The sequence below is a fragment of the Lepeophtheirus salmonis genome, chromosome 13, assembly GCF_016086655.4.
Source record: "Lepeophtheirus salmonis chromosome 13, UVic_Lsal_1.4, whole genome shotgun sequence".
NCBI lineage: Eukaryota > Metazoa > Arthropoda > Copepoda > Siphonostomatoida > Caligidae > Lepeophtheirus > Lepeophtheirus salmonis.
In genome coordinates, this window is record NC_052143.2 from 376,617 (window position 1) to 396,510 (window position 19,894).

General features: G+C 31.5%; 1 protein-coding gene across 3 annotated transcripts in view; it reads left to right on the forward strand.

The window, feature by feature from the left end:
* The window catches only part of LOC121127986 (neo-calmodulin), a 107,265-nt gene extending 91,569 nt beyond the window's left edge, over window positions 1–15,696 (forward strand). For all 3 annotated transcript variants that reach the window (XM_040723565.2, XM_071892713.1, XM_071892714.1), the window contains exons 3-4: window positions 13,411–13,527; window positions 15,019–15,696. In XM_040723565.2, coding sequence (XP_040579499.1) covers window positions 13,411–13,527; window positions 15,019–15,270 — 369 coding nt within the window. In that variant the 3' untranslated portion in view covers window positions 15,271–15,696. The remainder of the gene's footprint in view (window positions 1–13,410; window positions 13,528–15,018) is intronic.
* Window positions 15,697–19,894: the final 4,198 nt, after the last annotated feature.

Consider the following 19,894-nt stretch of genomic DNA (forward strand, 5'->3'; position numbering starts at 1 on the left):
AACGATGAGGATCGTGAAGACGTTTCTTTCTCTCCTCTTCTTCTTAGGCAACAACAAGGGATTATATGCTCAATTTTTATCTATATTAAGACTCTCCCGTTTTCGTGTTCACATTTTTTTTCACTCCAAAAAGACCTTATTAGTTGAGAACATGAAAAATACGCTATACAATGTATAGATTTAATAATATTTATATACTTCATAATATATGTATATGATTTGATACTGTATTATATCGTGTGGTCCTTTAAAATCTGAAGACTTAGAATTTTAAAGTTGAAAAAGATAAAATTTAATAATTAACAATAAAATTTCAAGAAAAATATTCAAAAATTAAAAATTTTTGGAAAAAAAGTTCCAAAAATTCATATTGATTCTAAAAAAAATTCAGAATTTTTCAAATATATAATGTTTTGACTAATTTTTTTTTTAAATCCATGGCTATTGACGGAACATTATCTTTTCTTTTTTTTTTTTTTGAAAAATTGAACTAAATTTCCAATTTTAAATTTTTTGAAAAAACAATTAACATTTCTAATTTCTGTAAAAAGCAAAAATTCTTCTATTTTTTTGGGGGGGAGGGGGTTACATCCCCTTCTGCCCATACCTTGCAAACGCCCCTGACTTTATGTTTAATTGTTATTCAAAAGCTCGAAGATGTGCTCAATGAGTTTAGTTTTCCCTGTTTTATCCTACATAACATAACAATAGTTGATGAATAAAATGGGAAAACGTTTTTTTTTTTTGAAAAAATAGGGAAATTGCAAATCATTCAGTAATTCTTAGTTCTCATTTTTTTTTCTAATTAAAATGCCCTCAATAAATGGCTTAAGAGAATTCAAACTTAGTAAAAGTCCATTTCTACTTGTTTTCCTAGCGGAAAAGGTCTTTGTTCAGGGGTTGGGAACATTAACAGGGGCGTCTGCAGTGTTTATTGGGATAGGTTTTAGTTTTTGGATTTTTTTCAAAAAATTCCAAAAACTAATAAATTTTTGAAAAAAAAATCAAAAATCCCCAACTGTTCACAAAAAGTTTTAAAAGTCCACAGCTGTTTGCAAAAAATTTTGTTTTTTGTAAAAAAAATTCAAAAATGAAATATTAAATTTTTAAGAAACAAATTATTTAATCAGAACTATTCTCAAAAAATTCAATTTTTTCCTGAAAAGTCCATGGCTTTCTAATTGACATTTGACAAGAAATTTTAATTTAAAATTTTTTGAAAAAATAGTTCTTATATCAAATTTTGCAAAAAAAATTCAAAAATCCATAGCTATTCAGAGAAAATCAAATTTCTTGAATTTTTTTTTTGCATAATTACATTTTTTTTTTTTTTTGTAGAATTAGATTATTTGGATATTTGGGGAGAGCTACATCCCCTCCAGCCCAAACACTGGGGAAGCCCCTCATTAACTCAAAAACAGAAGAGTCTAATGAATATTGAACTTTATAGGATTGTCATTGTTTCAAGGTATTTTTCTTACATATAATAGAGAATTAGGGAATGAATTGTTTCACCTCTCATAATATTATGTAGTTAACTATCGGCATAGTAATACTACGTTCTACTATTCCAGACATTTAAAGTTTGTTCCTATGGGATTTTGACTCTTGGCAAATGAGATATAACGATTAATGTCAATCATTTAACCTTTTAAACATTACAAATATATATATATATATGATATTTTTGTAAAAATAATTATGAATGACTTTTCTCTCCATGTTTGAATGTATTTGCAAAATTTCATATATGTACATTAGACCAGAAAAAAAAATGGATGAATGTCAATTTGCAAATATTCTATATGAATTTTTTGATATTTTTTTAAATACATAATATCATTTATAGTAACCGGGTCAAAATGAACTTATTGTAACTACCCCAAAAAGGTATCTCCTGCCCTAATTCTAAGAGACGTTGTAGAATCAAACGTAAAAGTCGTCCAATAAAACCATCCTTATTTATTTACGTAATCATAAATATCAGCTAATTTTGACCATCTAGGATTCACTATTTCAAAGAATAATAAATTAACTATCTAAATTAAGAAACTATAAAACTTGTGAATGAAAGATACACTTAAGGTTTAAAAAAAAAACTAATTCAATTGATGAACCAAAAAACAAGGACTACTAGAGAATAAGGCTGGAGACATAAAAGATTTGTTTGTTATAGTTTCACTTCAATAGCGTCACACATAATAATTAGCAGTAAAAGGACTCCAGTCAACAGCTGACTCAACTCTGCAGTCTTTGACTGAAGTAATTTACTATAGTATCAGTAAAAATGATGCATTGTAGAAGGTATTTTAAAATTGGGGACTTTTTCAAAGGCCGATAATAAGGGAGGAACTTGATTGATTTTATGTCCCATATTAATAATTAATACAACCATAACTTTTAAACTAGGGATGACCAACTCGTGGCCTGCGGACCGCACTGCAACTGACTAATCATTCTCACTTCAAGTAGTATTTTTTAGCTAAATTGTCATAATATCATCAAAAAGCGTAGAACGCGCCTAATATGTACAAACATTGAAAAATATTTCCCAAATAAATGAATTTTTGAAAAATAAAAATTAATGAGAAAACAAAAAAAGTTACTTTAAGAATTTCTATTCTAAAAAACAAAAACAATTCATTATCCTGCACACACTTATTCGGATAACAGGGTTGCCAAAAAGGCCTTTTTTGAAGCAGTTTGCCATTGAAAAATTGGATTTTGCCTATTTTAATATTTTTGCCCTAAATTAGAAATAAATATAGTTTTATTTTATGAAGCCGTTTTTCATGGAATTTTATACCATAGGTTCTGTGGCCCACTAAAATATATCAAGTGGAATGCGGCCCATTATATGAAAAATGTTTTACATCCTTGCTTTAGACAATCTTTGTACAAAAGTCATTTGGAGTAAAAATAGAATTTTAATTTTTCTTATGTTGAGGTCTATTACGGAGAAATATAAAGAAAGAAATTGAAAGTCTGAAAAATTATTAAAAAGTTAAGGTATTTTTCGTAGGTTAAAGTTAAAAACGGCTCATTTTGTCCAGTAAGATGAGATTAGAGTTAAATAAGGGATACGCTAAGAGTCGCAAAAATGAGTATTTACAATAAGCATGCTGTATTCAAGATGATGGTGAAGGCATACTCCAACTTGTTAAGTATAATACATACACACTCTTAGGTATACAACATATATGTATATTGTATACATTTAATGAAACAAGTTTTTTAATGTTCTGAAACATATTTTCATTAGAAATTTTTATAAAAGAACCTGGTTCACTGTTCTTATTGATGTATCTTGTTACGTAATTCAACGTTTTGATAGTACCCTGAAACATATAGAGGCATTTTGGTTATTTGAAAAATACTTTATGAAACATATCTTATATATAAAATATAGGTAATCGTATTGATTGCTCTCACAACTTGACCCTTGAAATGGAATGACCCATCATAGTAGACCCTTAAATATTCATAATTAATTAATTAATCATCGTAAATAATTTGTAATGGACTTTCCCTCTCTCCCATTAATATTTACTAGGGTAGGTTTGCCCGGTGTTGCCAGGGCATTAAGAAATAAAAAATTAATTATGAATATTTCTGCTTAATATAAAACAAAAAAATAAAAACAGTAAAATTTTAAGAATTATTCTCGCTGCATGTAGGTAATGGTAAAGGAAAAATTCGGTCTAGATCGGTCCAAAGGGAAAATTCGGTCTTGTTCAGTCCCAAAAAAATCGGTTTAGACTGATTTTACAGATAAATTGTTTAAAACAGGACATCATGTTTTTTCAAGTAAATGACCACATACAAAGTTTAATCAGAGATAGCATGGATTAATTTTGATCCTGTCGTCTCTTATACATATGTATACAGTTTTTGTTCGAGAGCTTATGGTGTACTTTTGATTGTTTTTGTTTTTTTTTGAAAAAATGAATAATAGTTGATCTAGAAAAATAATGGTATCTTCACAATATATGAGACCGAAAACAAATCGGTCCATAAAGTGAGATCGAAAACAAATTGGTCCATAAAGTGAGACCGGAAAAAATCAAGCCAAGGTCTAAGACTCCCGTCTGGACCGAAAGGTCAGTCCAAATTGGTCTAGAAAAATATCTAAGACCGAACCAAAAAAAAAAAAAAAAAAAAAATCGGAGCTGGACCGAGTCTCAACACTAATACCAATGAATTGTATATATATAGTTACCTACATGGGTATAGAATAATATAATATCAAAGAAGAAGTAATGAAGAGGGAACCTAATAGTTATTTTTTTAAACGAGTTTCATGATATTATATGTTGCAAGGTATACCTAGACAATTTTTGGTTAAATTTTCTAATAAGATTATAATCTATTATTTCATACATTTAGTTCATATTTTTTTTCTTAAGGACATTATAGGCTCTAGCTACTACAATTATCTTTTTTTCATCCTTGTTCGTATGTATTGGAGGTGATGAATAATATATAAGGATAAAACTAAATGGTTTTGAACCACTCATGTAGTACCATTAAGACTCCCTCTTACTATAGAAAAATAAACAAAACAAGCCTTTATCGTATAACATTATGTAAGGTTAAAGTTATGATAATATAATGTTGGTATTTTTAAATTGATGGTCCTTGGGTATGTTGACAACAATTGCATTAAAATATATAATGACGTATATTGACATTTTAGTATTTACTGGGTGTGTAGTTGAAAAAAAAAAAATGACATTTTTTCACGATATTTTCTAACCCAATCCACATCTAGTCCCAAGTCAAATGACTACACGTCCGAGTTTATTTGCACTGGAGTCCGAGTTGCAAGTACAAATCACCAGCTATGGCTTATGGCAAAATGGTTTTTTATATTTGCTTGATAAAGTATTTGTACACTTATTTATTTTCATAATCTTTTAAGTTATTTCAATAGTAAGACTACGAATAATAATTGAAGTGTATATTTGTAGTGTACATAAGTACTACATATATACTTACATTGATTAAATTTCAAATTATATATATGTTTATACTTCTTAAACTCCATACATTTTGCGGTTTGTAAGCAACAATTCTCAAATAATTATTGATTTATACCTCCTACTAATGATAGGTTTATCATCATAGTAGAATAAAACGGCGACTCTGGTCTGGCTCCGGAAAAACAAATCATAGTTAGCAACTTCTTTCACATGTAGTTTTCACAAAGCAAATATCATTATATAGCTACCTATATACTTAGGGGAGACAGGTATAAAACTTTTTCTCACTACCTCCGAGCTGAGTAGACGTAAACTCGCTAAATATTGGCACAACATAACACATGGTTTTAAAAGCCCCGTGCTGAAAATAGAAAACACGTATTTTTTCGTTCAAATTTGGCTTTTTTTAAATTATTTTTTATGCACTTAATGGGGCAGAGTTGCCATCACCCTTTCAAGCCATTGGTTAGCTTGAACACTATTTTTTCCCATCAAGAAACATTGTCAAATTGAAACACAAAATTGATTTCGATCAATTGCATTGAAAATAACAAAAGTAACTCACAAACTAATAAACAGATTGTCATGAAATTTTGACAGCTGTCTTTTCAAGGTTGGCATTAACTGAAAATGAGATGAATTAATAAAAATAGCGCCATTTATGTATATAGCCCGGGGCTTTTCAGACCACTTGTTACCTTCATATGTCTGCTACCTTTTGAATCTATTTTAAGGTTACATCAAATTGCATTCGAATTCAACTTTTTAAAACTATCCCTATAGTTGATAAGACTTTATTTTGGGGAGGGCTTGGTTCTTGGAATTTTTTTTTTTTTTGAAAAAAAAATCCGAAGAGATCAAAAAAAATTAGTAAAATTCAATTTATTTGATTTTTTTTTTTTTTTTTTTTGAAAAAAAACCCCAGCAATTCACACAAATTATTTTTTTTATAAATAAAATATCAAAATTGAATTTCATATATTAAATCCATAACTATTCACAAAAATTATAATTTGCCAAAATGACGAAAAAATTTCCAGTAAAAAGCAAAACTTCCTTTATTTGGGAGGAGCTACAGCTAATTGGTGAATATTTCAAAAAAGTCTAGTTCCTTCTTTACTACGACTCCCTCTTCAAATAAAAACAGTTGTAGTGTACTTTCCATACAGCTGTTTTCATTATTTTTCATATATTGACTCTTGTATGAATTAAATTAACTGACCCAACATATTTTGAACTCAAAAAAGGTACTACATAAGATTTTTATTTTTATTGACTAATTAATATAAGTCAGGGGCATTCGTTTTAGAATTCGGGTCATTTCATAATAAGACATTGGTAAGATAATCTATATATAGGGAGGGGGATCAAATTGTCGCCAAAATATTTTTCTACAAAAAACAACACAAAATATACATTTTTTAACTTTTTTATTGAAAATCAAAACTATGACGAGCATATAGGTATGGAGTAGCCATTCATTCGATTTAATCATCGTTGGCATCAATAACGGCCTCAATACGGCCTCTGAACCGGCTGCAGGCTCTTCTGACCATCTCATTGTCCATGTTGCCGAATACCTCCTTGATGGAGTCCATCAGGCTGGCCTTGGTGCTATGGGGATGTATGTTGGTATGTCTCTCGACATAGCCCCAGACAAAATAGTCATCAGGATTAAGGTCGGGAGAGTTAAGAGGCCACAAATCCTTGGTTACGACGTCATAACAGTTCTCGTTTAACCACTGCATGGAGATTTTGGATACATGGCAGGGTGGTGAGTCCTGTTGCCAAATCCAGGGCCTCTCTCCGGCCACCCCTTGGATCCAAGGCAGAACTACCTTCTCCATAACATCCAGGTAGACCTCTGTATTGACCTTTAGACCCGTTTCAAACATGTGGGGAGGCATAACATGACCTTCACTGCTGACCATCCCGAACATCATGACCATGCCATCTTGACATAAATTATTTTCATCAGAGAAAACCCTCAGCATCCCGGGCTGCTTTGGGTACTTGAACATGTTGAGCAATTTTGTTGACTTCATCAGCCTGTTGTCCTTTGCCTTCTGGGTCAAGATCTGGCCCACCTGCATCTTGTAGCTCCTGCACCTTAAATTCTCAGATACACAGTCCCTTATTGTTTTCTCAAGGAAGCCCAGATCCCTCGCCATGGCTTCATGGACCTGGTAGGGTCATTCTCAACCATCTTCTTCACCTTGTCGACAAAGTCGGTGTCCCTGACCTTCCTGTCGGCGCCCTCCTCCTTGGGTGCCCTCTTTATGGTGGCATCAACATCCCAGGTGTCCTCTAGCTTCTTACAGATACGCTGAACAGTCCATAAATTCACTCTTAAGATTGAAGCAATCGTTGAATTGGAGATTTCACCTCCATTATTAACCAATGCCATGACTACGGCGGACCTCGAAAGCTCCTCGTTCCACTTATAGCTTTTTATTTCCTCATATGATGACGGCATGATGCTAACTGAGCTACGTATCATAAGCTGACGAGAATAGCTTTCCTATTTGGTAACCGGTTTTTTATTTGATAATGTCGTCTTCAAGTTATCAAGGTTTAAAGTGGGCGACAATCTGATCCCCGCTCCCTGTAATGTATATAATCATTTATGACTATTCTGTAAATAATAATAAACAATTTGCTACAAGAAAAATACAAAAGACAAGCTACCACATATTTTTTCAAATTTTTCCTTTCCTTTTCTCAATCGAGTTTTGGAAGTTGATAAAAATTGCTAGTCGTGCACCTGGCGAAGTTATTTTCTTATTATAAAAATGCTGCAATAACTGAATTTCAAACTTTCCGTGGTCTCCAATTTCAAGATGGAAAGAGAAACTTTCGTGCAGGCAAACTTAGTCAGGGTTGATCTAATGAAGTTGTGCACATTTTATTCATTCCAATTTTTCAACAGTCAAATTACAACACTTGGTTTTGTGAGAACATTTATTTGACAAAATCATCTGAAAATAGTGCTCGACACAACTGTTGTTCATTATGTTAGCACTCAACTCTAATAATTGTTTCAATACGAGGCCTAAATCCTTTTCAGGGCTTGACTATGTAGTCAGAATCGAGCTTGTTCCACTCCTTCTTGATACAAGCCTCTAGAGACTAGACACTCTTAGGAGGAGTAGCACACATCTTCTCCTCTAGACGCACCTAGGTAGAGTAGCCTAAGGAATTCGCGTCTGGAGGGGGGGAGGGGGTAGCCACATTTTGAGGTCCCAAAAGTCCGGAAACCACTCCTTCTGCTCCACAAAAATAGAATGGCGGACATCACCTGTGCTAGATTTTTTGTTCTGAAGACATTTCTTACGAAAGCTGATGTTCGTTTGGGATGTAGCGGCTGATCTGCTTATTCACAGTGTCATCAATAGTGAAAACTTTTTCATCAGAACAGAACAAACTTTGCAAAACACACAACCTCTCCTCCAAAAGCGCCTAGATATAGTAGTCCATGGGATATACGTCTGGAGAGGAAAGTGGTCACATGTTGGGGTCCTAAAAACTCAATTTTGAGTGAGAACAAAGTTGTCCCCGAACTTATCTCTGGCCCAAAGTTGCACATTCTTATCTAGAAGTTCCATTTAAACATTGAGACTTTCTTAATGTGTATAAACAGGGGAAGGAAGACTTCGCCTGTACTGCCACAACACCTAAGGTCATGGGGGCGGTGAATAAGCCACTGGTACAACTGGTAAAATAAACAGTGGTACAGCTGCACCCGAGCTCATTAGATATGGGTATGAGGCTTGCCGCGTAAGGGAAGTTTCAAAATTTAACTCCTTTGTTCCTCCCTTTTACTCGTTCTCGTTTGTTTTATATTTAATTGAGCACGTAAGGAATCTAAAGTCACAAAACCTATCTTTCCCCGAGTTTGAAGACAGTCGACAAATAAATTTCCAATTTATTAAAATTTGAATTAAGTGTACCCCTAGATAAAATCAACCCTGTAAGTTATACGATATACCCAAAACATGATTGACGTGAAATGTAATTACATAAATGTACCCAGTCTTCCCTAAAATATTTAAAAAAGAAAAACATTTTCTACACTATTTATGATTATCTATAATATAACATATGTCTGTGCATAGATTCAAAGGCAGAAATAATGAAGAAGAAGAAAACTATAAATAGATATTATGTGGCTCATTTCAAACAGATTTCTGGCAAGATTTTATTTCTTCTTATGTGCAATAAATTAGTTTTTCCTCACATACTTTGAATGCAAAAAAAAACTATTGGCACTGTATTACTCTTTCTCATTGGTTGATTTGATCATGAGTCGCAAAAATTGTAAAGGGTGACCCATAAGTCTTTGGACAACTTTAATAGCCAAAAAAGTAAAAAAATAGTAATTGTTTGAAAAATATTTTTACGCCCTTGCAATCATAGACAAATTTCCTTTAAAATAAGCGCCAGTTCATTCTACAGCTTTTTTACCCTGAAAACGCTGCGCATGCTCAGGTTAATTTCCTCGATGCTCCTCACTAGCACCCGTTTGTTGTGGCTCTTGTAAGCCAGCTCCACGCTGAAGATCTTCTTGTTAGTGCAAATGATTGAAACGCGTGTAAAATAATTTAGGAACTTCAGAAGCTCGGGTTAGCCGCTTAGCCATTGTGGCTATGATGAAAAAACTGTCACTTTTATAGAAAAAGCACCCGACACATTGTTTCTGGAGACACATCAGCCTCTGGAGCCGTATTTCCATGGAGCTCTTCTTTTTGAAGCTGATCTTTTACTTCCTTGCCTCATCAAACTGTGTGTCTTCATGGACCTCGGTCGACCACTATTGTTCTCCTTGTACCACTTGATCTTGTAGTGTACTGATGACTTGGACAAACTCAGGTCTTTCAGAGCTTTAGTAATGGCCCTAGAGATATTCCCGTCCAAATGAAGCGAAATTATGACACGCCTTAGGTTCCTAATCTCGTCGTTATAGGCTCTAGAACACGTTTAAAAAAACACAGATGAATCATACACAAAAACAAAATTAAAAAATTTACACTGGCCTTGGAGAAATATATCAATATATATTGATAATGACAGAAAGGTCTATTTTAGGTTATTTGATAACCACTTCTTTAACTTTTCGTTTATGAACTAGGATTTTCTATATCCCAAATTTTATCCAATTGATTCAAATCTTTTTTAAATCACTTTTAGCGCCATAGCTTTTTATTATTCTGAAGAATAAATGTAATTTTTACTGGTGTAAAAATGCATTTCCTTAGAATAAATTGATAATACAAAATGTTTAATAGAGGTTCGGTGAATTTGTTAGAATTTAAGGCGTTCTTTTGCCTTTCCTGTTTCCTTGTATTCGATTTAAGGTAAACGCTTTACTACTATTGTAAAATCAGGTATTATTCGATATATCAAAGTAAATCCCATCAAAATTTATTTGTACATTTTGGTACCTAACTTTCCTTAAAAGTAATTAATATGTCAATTTTTTGATGTAGCAATAGTAATGTAGAACTAGGCACCATTGTCATATGGACCCTTCCCAATTACTTGTAAATGCCCATTGTTCCCCGAAAAATTGACCTGTTAATTCATAGAATTTTTTATAAGCATAAAATCTTAATGTTTTAATTATAATACTAATTCAAATGGCATTTGGTTGAACATTAATCTTAAAAAAATGTATTATTCTCCTTTTCTTGATCTAAATTAAGTATTTTTAAAGTTTTAATTTATAGTTACAACTGCAAAAATAATAAACAATACTTAGTCAATTATAAAACATTTAAGGAGCGTGATTTTGATTCTATATCGACTGTGTGTCATGTAATGAAATTCGTTTTAACCTCTGTTAGTGAACATCTTCTTTTTTTTAAGTAATTAATGATCTTGTCTTCAACATTAACTTAAATATCAAGAGAATTTTAATTATTGATACACGGGTGAAATAGATTCAAAATTACACTAATTCATCATTACAACATTGGATTTGGTCATCAACAAAATATAATTTGTGATCATATTAGTAAAAATTTTATAATTTCATTTTCGATACAAAATTTATTTAAATATTAGTTACCTTTAACGAACTTTTGGTTCCTTAAAATGTACTCATTAACTTTGATAAGATTAAGTGTGGTCTATGGGGTATCGGCGTATATGACAATTGTAGCAATGCGAATACTTTCAAGAGAAAATACATTTTTACAAGAAACAAATGTTGCAAATCCTCTTAAGAATGTTTCACAGGAGCAAATTAATGTTGTTTCCAACATTAAAATCTATTTTAGCAATATTAGGGTGGAGAAAATCCCTATTTAATAACAAAGGAGTAATATTTGGGGTAAGCCCTTACCCCAGTTCACAAGACTACGTAAAATTCGGAGGTTTGAAAAGGAAAAAAAGGAAATTGAAATTCTTAAAAATGAAATGTGATTATTTTTATTATTTATTGAATTTGATATTAAAGATTACATTTATACTAACCCGGAAGGGAAAACTCACAAACACTATAAAATAAGAAAAAAAACTTTATCTCTAGATTCTTTTTCCATTATCGCCTAAAAAAGACGAAACCTTTTCTTTAAAAAAAAAAGAAAGAGAGAGAGAGATATGAATTACTGTATATGCGTATTTATTGAACAACCAACCTCCAGGGTTTTGGTCTCACACATATAAAACGTGGAAACGTCAATATAAATGTGGATAATTTGTGTATTTATTTATATAATATAAAAGAGAAACGAAAATTCGGGGAAAAGTGGGAACTACTGGTACATATTAAATTATACTCCATGGTATCTTGGAATCTTAGTCACGTTGGCACAGAACACAACCCGTGAGCTGGGATATGAACAGTGGATGGGGTTTCTGTTTGTAATAGATTTTTGACAGCCGAAGGGTGCTTACTCTTAATAAAAAAGGTGCAGGGTAGAGTTGAATATAAAACTGCAGTCAGCACATGCATAATAAAGTTTGATATTGTCAATGGAAATTTGAAATTGTGCCGTAAATTTGGTACCGTCTCAAATTCTTTTTGATACATAAACAAAGTAATAAGTCATTCCATACTTATACTCCGTTTAAAAAAGAACAGGAATACAGTTTCTTGTTGATCCCTCGTCGTTTATAATATGTATATTGGCCATTGTATTATTTATATGAAGAAATTTTGGCTACTATATACAGCTACAAATTTATGACTACGCTTTTAATAGAATATATGTAGATTTTAATAAAAACGAAATATGTATATATAATTCATTTTAAAAATCGTCAAGAAGTAACGTGACGGGAATAGTCTGGAAGTACAAAAGAAATATAATGCAGTTGGTACGATTGACTTATTTCACTAACTACCAACTGATTTTGAGTCTTTTTTAGGTTTCTTTTCGGGGGAGAGGTTGTGTGATATAATCAAGGTAACGGCGTGCCTTCTCTTTTCTTATATATTTATTCTTTGTTTCTATTCCCCTCTGCAAAACGGGCAACCACTGCTTGTATGCATATAAATAATTATTTGTCAGTGTATATAATTTCTGGAGCTAAGCCTCTGGATGAAGGTATGAACATTTGGTTGATAGTCATCATATTTGGAGTTGTTTCATTCCTAATTTATTCGGTGGTGTTCAATCCAGTCTTAGGACCGGTCCTTAAGACTGTTTGTACTATAACTGATTCAACAAAGAAGAAATTAAGTTGGTCGACGTCATTAAGGACCGAACTTTATCAGTTTTGATGACTGATATGTAGGACTGATCTGGGCGGAACCGAGACTAAGCTGAAAGGAAATAGAGTCTTCAGTCCTAAATAAGGACAGACGTGTCATATTTATCCTGTTCTGAGTGAACGATTGTCACTAATAAGTTGATTTTTTTCATAAAACAAGATCGATTCCCCATGTCTCAAATTTATTTTAAGGTAGTGGTTGTCGATATGAAAATACACCAAAAAAAATTAAAAATCTAAAAAAAGAAAATATATCCAACTAACGGAACAAGGAAGAATATATGAATAAAAAAAAGGAAATTAGGAAGAAGATTAGCAAGTTAATCTTAGTATGTATCTTTAATAATCGTTATGGTTGAAGAAGGAACATTTTAAGTTAACAATGACAATAAATAAATCACAAGGTCAAACATTTGAGGAAGTTGTATTATATTTACAAAAATTAGTATTTTTACATGGTCAATTTATATGTTGCATTTTTAAGAGTGTCAAAAGAGGGTGCAGGCTTGATTATATTTACATCAAATAGCCTGAAAACAACAAAAAAATGCTGTAGACAAGGTGGTTTTATAATAGAAATTGACATATTATATATCTATAGTAGATCTTTTAAGTTTAAATTTTTAATATATACAAAGTAAATATAGATATTATCTTTTTAATTCTTCTTGTTCGGCTAGTTTCAATATAACATTTTCCTTTTCTTACATAGGAATTATCGACTGTGATGCGTTCACTGGGCCAAAATCCGACAGATGCAGAGGTTCAAGACATGATTAACGAAGTTGACGTTGACGGAAGTGGAGCCATAGAATTTCCAGAGTTTTGTGTAAGTAAATAATGTATATTTTTTTATTAAATATGTATATAGGCTAGTCATTATACTACTTCTAAAAGACATTTGTGAAATAAAACCATGAGAAGAAATAATGTTTTGGTATATTAGTCTCAAAATATTTACGTTTACTTTTGTGGTATTTCCAAGGAGCGATTGACAAAATCATATAGTAAAAAGTCAAACATTTATATTTTATTCATTTATTGAATGAATTAAAATTTGAGTTTAAATTTACAAATGATAATCGTTATTTCATAAAAACATAAAGTTATTTTGATAAGTAGAAATATTTGTTTGATTAGTTTCTAGTATTTAAAAAAATAAAAATAAAGAATCAGACCTACCCCAACGAAGTTGAGTCGAGCTAATGTGTTTGCCTCTGTTTATCAATCACCCCAGATTGCAACAAAAGTTAATAATCGATTTTGGTTAAACTTGATATGAAGATTATATCTGATCACAGTAAGAAGCTATTCAATTTTTGAGTGGGCAAGATCAAGGTAACACAAACCGTAAAAACGGCCTAATCGTCCATAACTTTGCAGCTAATTGACTCCATTTAATTTCAAGCGGAAGTAATGCTCTCAACCAAGTGACCATGAAGGAAGAGCTTATTTTTTTAATTTGAGAATGTGTGGATCTGTGAGGATTGCAATTTTTTCTTTTAAGGAAAAATATATCGTATATAATTGTTGAATGATTTTAAAAAATATTTAGAGGTAACTCAATGGCTCTAAAGATTTGAAATTTTATAATTTCTTTCAAAAAAGTTTTCTGACCTCAATATCAACAAAACTTTAAAAAAAAAAGAAATTTAGTTTAATAAATTTACAATCAACATTATTTTCTATTCTTTTTTTTTGCTAAATTTTGATTCCAATTGATCAAAAAGAGGAAAGATTCTCATAATTTGCATTTTTTCCTAAATTTCTTGTATTTTAAATATTTTTGTAACACAAAGTGATTAGATGATATTCCGGTCAACCCACTTATTTTTGAAAAAAAACGTAAAATTTCATAACTTTGGAGCCGTTGAGCCATTTATTAATATATTACAAAACCGTTCAAAATTTATATATGATTTCTTTAGTTTAATTTGAAATTTGAAACCCCCTGGAACTGCACATTTTTCAAATTTAAAAAATAAGCTTTACCCTCATGACCATTCTATCTCATTTTGAATTTAAGTTCCAACTTGATTGTGAGTTGTAATAATCGATTAATAAAATTAATTAAATCAATCTACTTCTTTTTTTTTTTTTTTGCCCAAAATGTTATCTTATGAAAATCATTTCCAAATCAAATTATTTGGAAATGATTTTATCATAGAAACAAATTAGGACATCCTAAATAAATAATATTCCACATCACTTCCCCAAATGTATATTTTCAAACTATGAGAGCTAGTAACGAACCCTGGGGAGTAATTAAAAAAGTTTCAAAACCACTGACTTAACCCATATTTTATCTCTCTCTCTTCAGGTGATGATGGTCAAAAAAATGCAAGAAACGGACACAGAGAATGAAATACGAGAGGCATACAGAGTATTCGACAAAGAGAGAACGGGCGTCATAGCTGCTTCGGAAATGAAACTCATTCTTTCAAATCTACCGGAGAAACTATCAGAAGACGAGATTGACGAAATGCTCGCCACAGCAGATAAAGACGGAAACGGATCCTTTAGCTACGAAGAATTTCGATTAATGATAGGAGCTAGTCTCACTATGAAATGATTGTTCGTTTGTTTGTACATTCGTTTGTATGTATGTGTGTCTGTGTATGTTATGAATGTTTGTGTAATAATGAACTTGTTACAATTGTTATTTATTTTTACAAAAATTGCATTTATAAAGTATTTTTACTTTTGGCTTATCATTGTTTGCATGATGGCTTTTCTCAATATCAAGAGAGGGTATTTACCTATTGTTTTTCTTTCTTTAAGAGCTCAAAATTTGTATTTGTACTTTGAAAAAAAAAATAGATAAGAGGTGGTTAAAATAAAGCTGCCGAATTTAGTTGATATTCATATTATAATCTAAATTGTTTACGTATTACATTTTGACATATGATATTATATTATATATTATTGAACCATAGATTTTTGTTGGTACTTGAGAAACTCAAGATCACAAAATAAATATTTCTATTTATGAAACTTATAATTTGTTTTTTTTTTAAATCGAAGTCGAAATTGTTATTGTGTCAAAGTATCCCTTAAAAATGAATTGGAGTTCCATTTAAGGGGAAAATTATCAAACAATTGTAGCTTCGATATAATTTTGAAATGGTATCTAGCCGCTTTTGTTTTAAATTACACTTATCATCTAAAGTTATACATTTGTTTAAGTTGAGAAAATGACAGCATTTTTAGTGACCTTTAGCAGTTACATTTTTCTAATAATGATTTAAAAAACAGAGTTTAATATGAATCAAATTTAGAACTTTTATATCTAGAAAAAAATATCTATTAAAGGATCTTTGTTTTAGTATAATTGAATATTTAGAAGGTGAAAATGTTGTTTGAATACTTTTGACTGATAGACTTGGAGTGACTTAAAGTATGTGTAATACTTTATTTACATCATCATACTACCTGGCAGTGACTAGCTTGGCAGTATATTTGTAGGAGATCCCTCCCCGAGACCCAGCTCAATGCACAACCATTTAAACTCTTTAAATATGTATGTCTCCCTGTTGGCGCAGTTGAACGAATTCCATCAATAAAAATGTCAACGAGGATCCTACAGGGTATCCTTTTTTGTCGAAACAATTGTGGTGGAAGTCATTGTGTATTGTTCAAGAAACCCTTTATATTAGTATGATTTAACCCCGAATATCCACATTATGGATCTGGATGATACAAAAGTAGTTCCAATTTATCGTACACACCCTGTATAAAAGAGAGGTGACTTTGGTCGTATCTTATCCTCGTCGAAAAGAAGCTCCATTTTTTGACACTCTGCGCAAAACTCCTTGGAGATTCAGCAGTGGATATAATTTCACAATTCTAGTCAGCCAGATGTTGTGTTCTTACCTAAGATATTATAATGAATATATTAATCCAGGCTCTTCGCCAACCCAATGGGTAAAATGAATTTAAGAAGAAAAGAATCCGGACGTGGTATAATAAATTTTAAAAAATCTCCCAAGAATACAAGAAGGATAACAACAACATCAGAACAAATACTTATTATGATTTGATGTACCAGGGAGTCCTCTAGCTCCTTGCTAAACTTTAGATAAAGTCGCATTCATTTTTTTTTATAAAGTACTTCCATTTTTTTTCTTTTTAATATGAGTTGAACTAAACACCTACAAGATTTCATTCATTTTTATTTCTTTGGATGTCTGTTGGTCACCAGGATTACAACAAAAGTTACAGATCGATCTTGAATTCACTTGGTACGAAAATTTTATGTGATCACAGTAAGAGGCCATTAAATTTTGAGAAGTGAATGTAGCACAACAGGTTAAAAATACATAATCCACTTTAACTTTAAAGTCCATATGGCATTCAATAAAGATGAATCATACTCGTATATTGCAAAATTCAATTTTGTGCCCATTTTGGTTACTTACTTTTTTTTATACAATTCTAAACAAAGAATATCCTCATTTTAATATAACGTGCGCGCTCGATTGTGTTGTTATTTAAAATATAAAGTATGTATATTCAAAAATAACCTGCTTTCAATATAGATTCGTACATACAGACATACATTATTTTACGAATATAGATTATAATTAATTCTTCGGAGGAAACGCATATTAGATTATAAGGTTACAGAAATACTTGTTCCCAATAAGAAAACAACAGTATGATAGATAAGACTATTGGAAGGTCCTGAAGGAATATCAAATACACAATATATAAGTTTAAAGCTTACCAAATACACCCATGGGGCCATTTATATGTATGAATTTAAAAAAATAAACGGAAGTTTATCATTTACTTAATATTTGGTTGCGATACTTTTTTGTTATGTATAAATCACTTGTACAAAACACTTGTGAGTTACATGTCTGGCTCACTTATTAGAGATACAGTATGTCCGAAAATTTATGGTGTTTTTTTTTTTTAGATTCATGAAATAACCTAAACAACTGCTGTTGTTTTTGTTTTTTTGCGAAAACTTTATTTTCTTCCCAATAAGCTTTATTCTTTTAATTTTAATACATTTTTTATGCGTTTTGGCGTCCCTTCATACAAATTATTCAAAGTATCGGGATACATTTTTTCCCCAAGTTTTCTTCAGTTTTTTTATTTAATTCATCCTCTGAAGTTGCTGGTGCATTTTCATTGAGTTCCCTCTGGACCAAGGCTCACACATTTTCAATGGGACACAAATCAGACTGTTGGCAGGCCATTTGCCTTTGCCCCTGAAGGAATCAAAGTTGTCTGAACACCACTTTTTGCCTTTTGTCAATGTGTCTTTTGTTTTGTAATGCGTCAGACAACATTTTCCTCTTCAAAGGATGTCCAGTTTCTTCAGTACGAGACAAACCTGACATCAGAGACTTGCTGAGGATCTCCGTTACGTAGTACTCGGCCGTCACAATTTGGTGTCGTGGAATAAGGGGAAGATCTGACACTGCCTGGTGGCTGATAACGGTCAAAAACTGAATTTTCAGAGGAAATTTCACAGTTGGAGTGGGTTCCACATCTCCCTTATCTCTTGCCCAACCCCGATCTGTTTGGGGATTTGGGGTATTAAATATCTCAAATAGACTTTCATCACTGATGAGACTACATTTCCAATCATCTGTAGTCCAGTGTTTCCGCTCACGACAGAATTGAAGCCGGGCTTTCCTTTGGTTTTCTGAAAGTTTGGTGTGCAGACTAGGTTTGTATGGCAAGACATTCAAAGAGTACCTCAGGTAGATGTGAACAGATGACTTGGTTATTGGATAGCCCTTTGAAGTCAATCTCCCTGCAAGTTTCCTTGTGGATTGCCTCTTTCTCGTAAAAGATTTTGAAATCACCAGTTTGGCAACTTTGCTAATTTTTTTATTCTTTCCTCTACCCTTCTGATTTGCAAGGGTTTGTCCATCATTCCTTTTCTTACATCAATTCTCAATGGTCCTGAGAGGAATCTGTAACCTTTGAGGAACGCCTTTCTGGCTTGATCCACTCTCCATCATGCCAACCGCCTTACCCCTGGTCTCCCATGAGTGCTCTCTCACCATTTCGGATATTGAATTTCAACTAACATCCTGTGGTGTTTTCTGAGCCCTTTTATACTGATGTATGATGCAATCATCGAAAATAATTGCATCAGAAAAATTCAATATTGCATAATGATTATATCAGACAAATTTTATCTTATTTCGACCAAAAATATAACTATCTTTTTACTATAAAATGGATATTTTTAATACCACCATCAATTTTTGGACATACTGTATACCTAAATAATAGGTACCTAAATATGGTAAAACCGTAATAACTGTCTCCCATCCGTCACTCGTCATCGATGACTCATCACACATCTCCGGTGTCAACTGATCAGCCCTCATTCTACGGTAGGAACGTCCGCAGGATTATATTTGAGCGGGGGGAGGGGCACTTGATGATTTATTTGACAAACAAAAAAAATAAAAATTCAGGTAGTAAATTTTTTCAATTTCAAATTTCAAAAATCCTCAACTTTGCACAAAATATTAATTTTTTTTGAAAAAATTACATTTCAATATCCAATTAAAAAAAAAAAATTCAAATATTTAATTTTTTCAAAAATACACAACTATTAACAAAATATTTTTAAAATTCTCAGCTGTTCTGAAAAAAAATTTATTTGTAAAATAATTTCTTAAAATAAAATTATAGCATAAAATTTTTTGCAAAAAAAAATTATTCAAATATTAAATTTTTTGTAAAGAAATATCAAAAATGTAATTAAATTTCAAATATTAATTTTTTTATAACAATGTTCATTTTTAAATTTTCTAATAAAAAGCAATTATTTCTTAATTTGGGGTGTGTTACAACCCTCCAGCTTACCAGTTGTGGACGCCCTTGATATGAAGTCACTAAATATATCTCATTAAAGTGGAAATTTAATGTCCAGGCATGAATCTTACAAGGAATGAAACTAACGGTCACGATAAAATACATTTAAGAGGAATATTGTAATAATCCTTGTCGAAACTATATTTTTTTGGTCTTATGATATATGGTAATAACTAATATGATAACTTTGATTGATCTAAGTTCTACTCAACTTATCATAGTATAGAGTTGCTTATAGTAGAGCTTTAAATATCAAATATTTGAGTAGAAAAGAAAAAAGGACTATTGTTTAAAGTTATTTCAGCTATAACTAAGAAATTTTTTTCATTCGATTGGATTAATTAAGT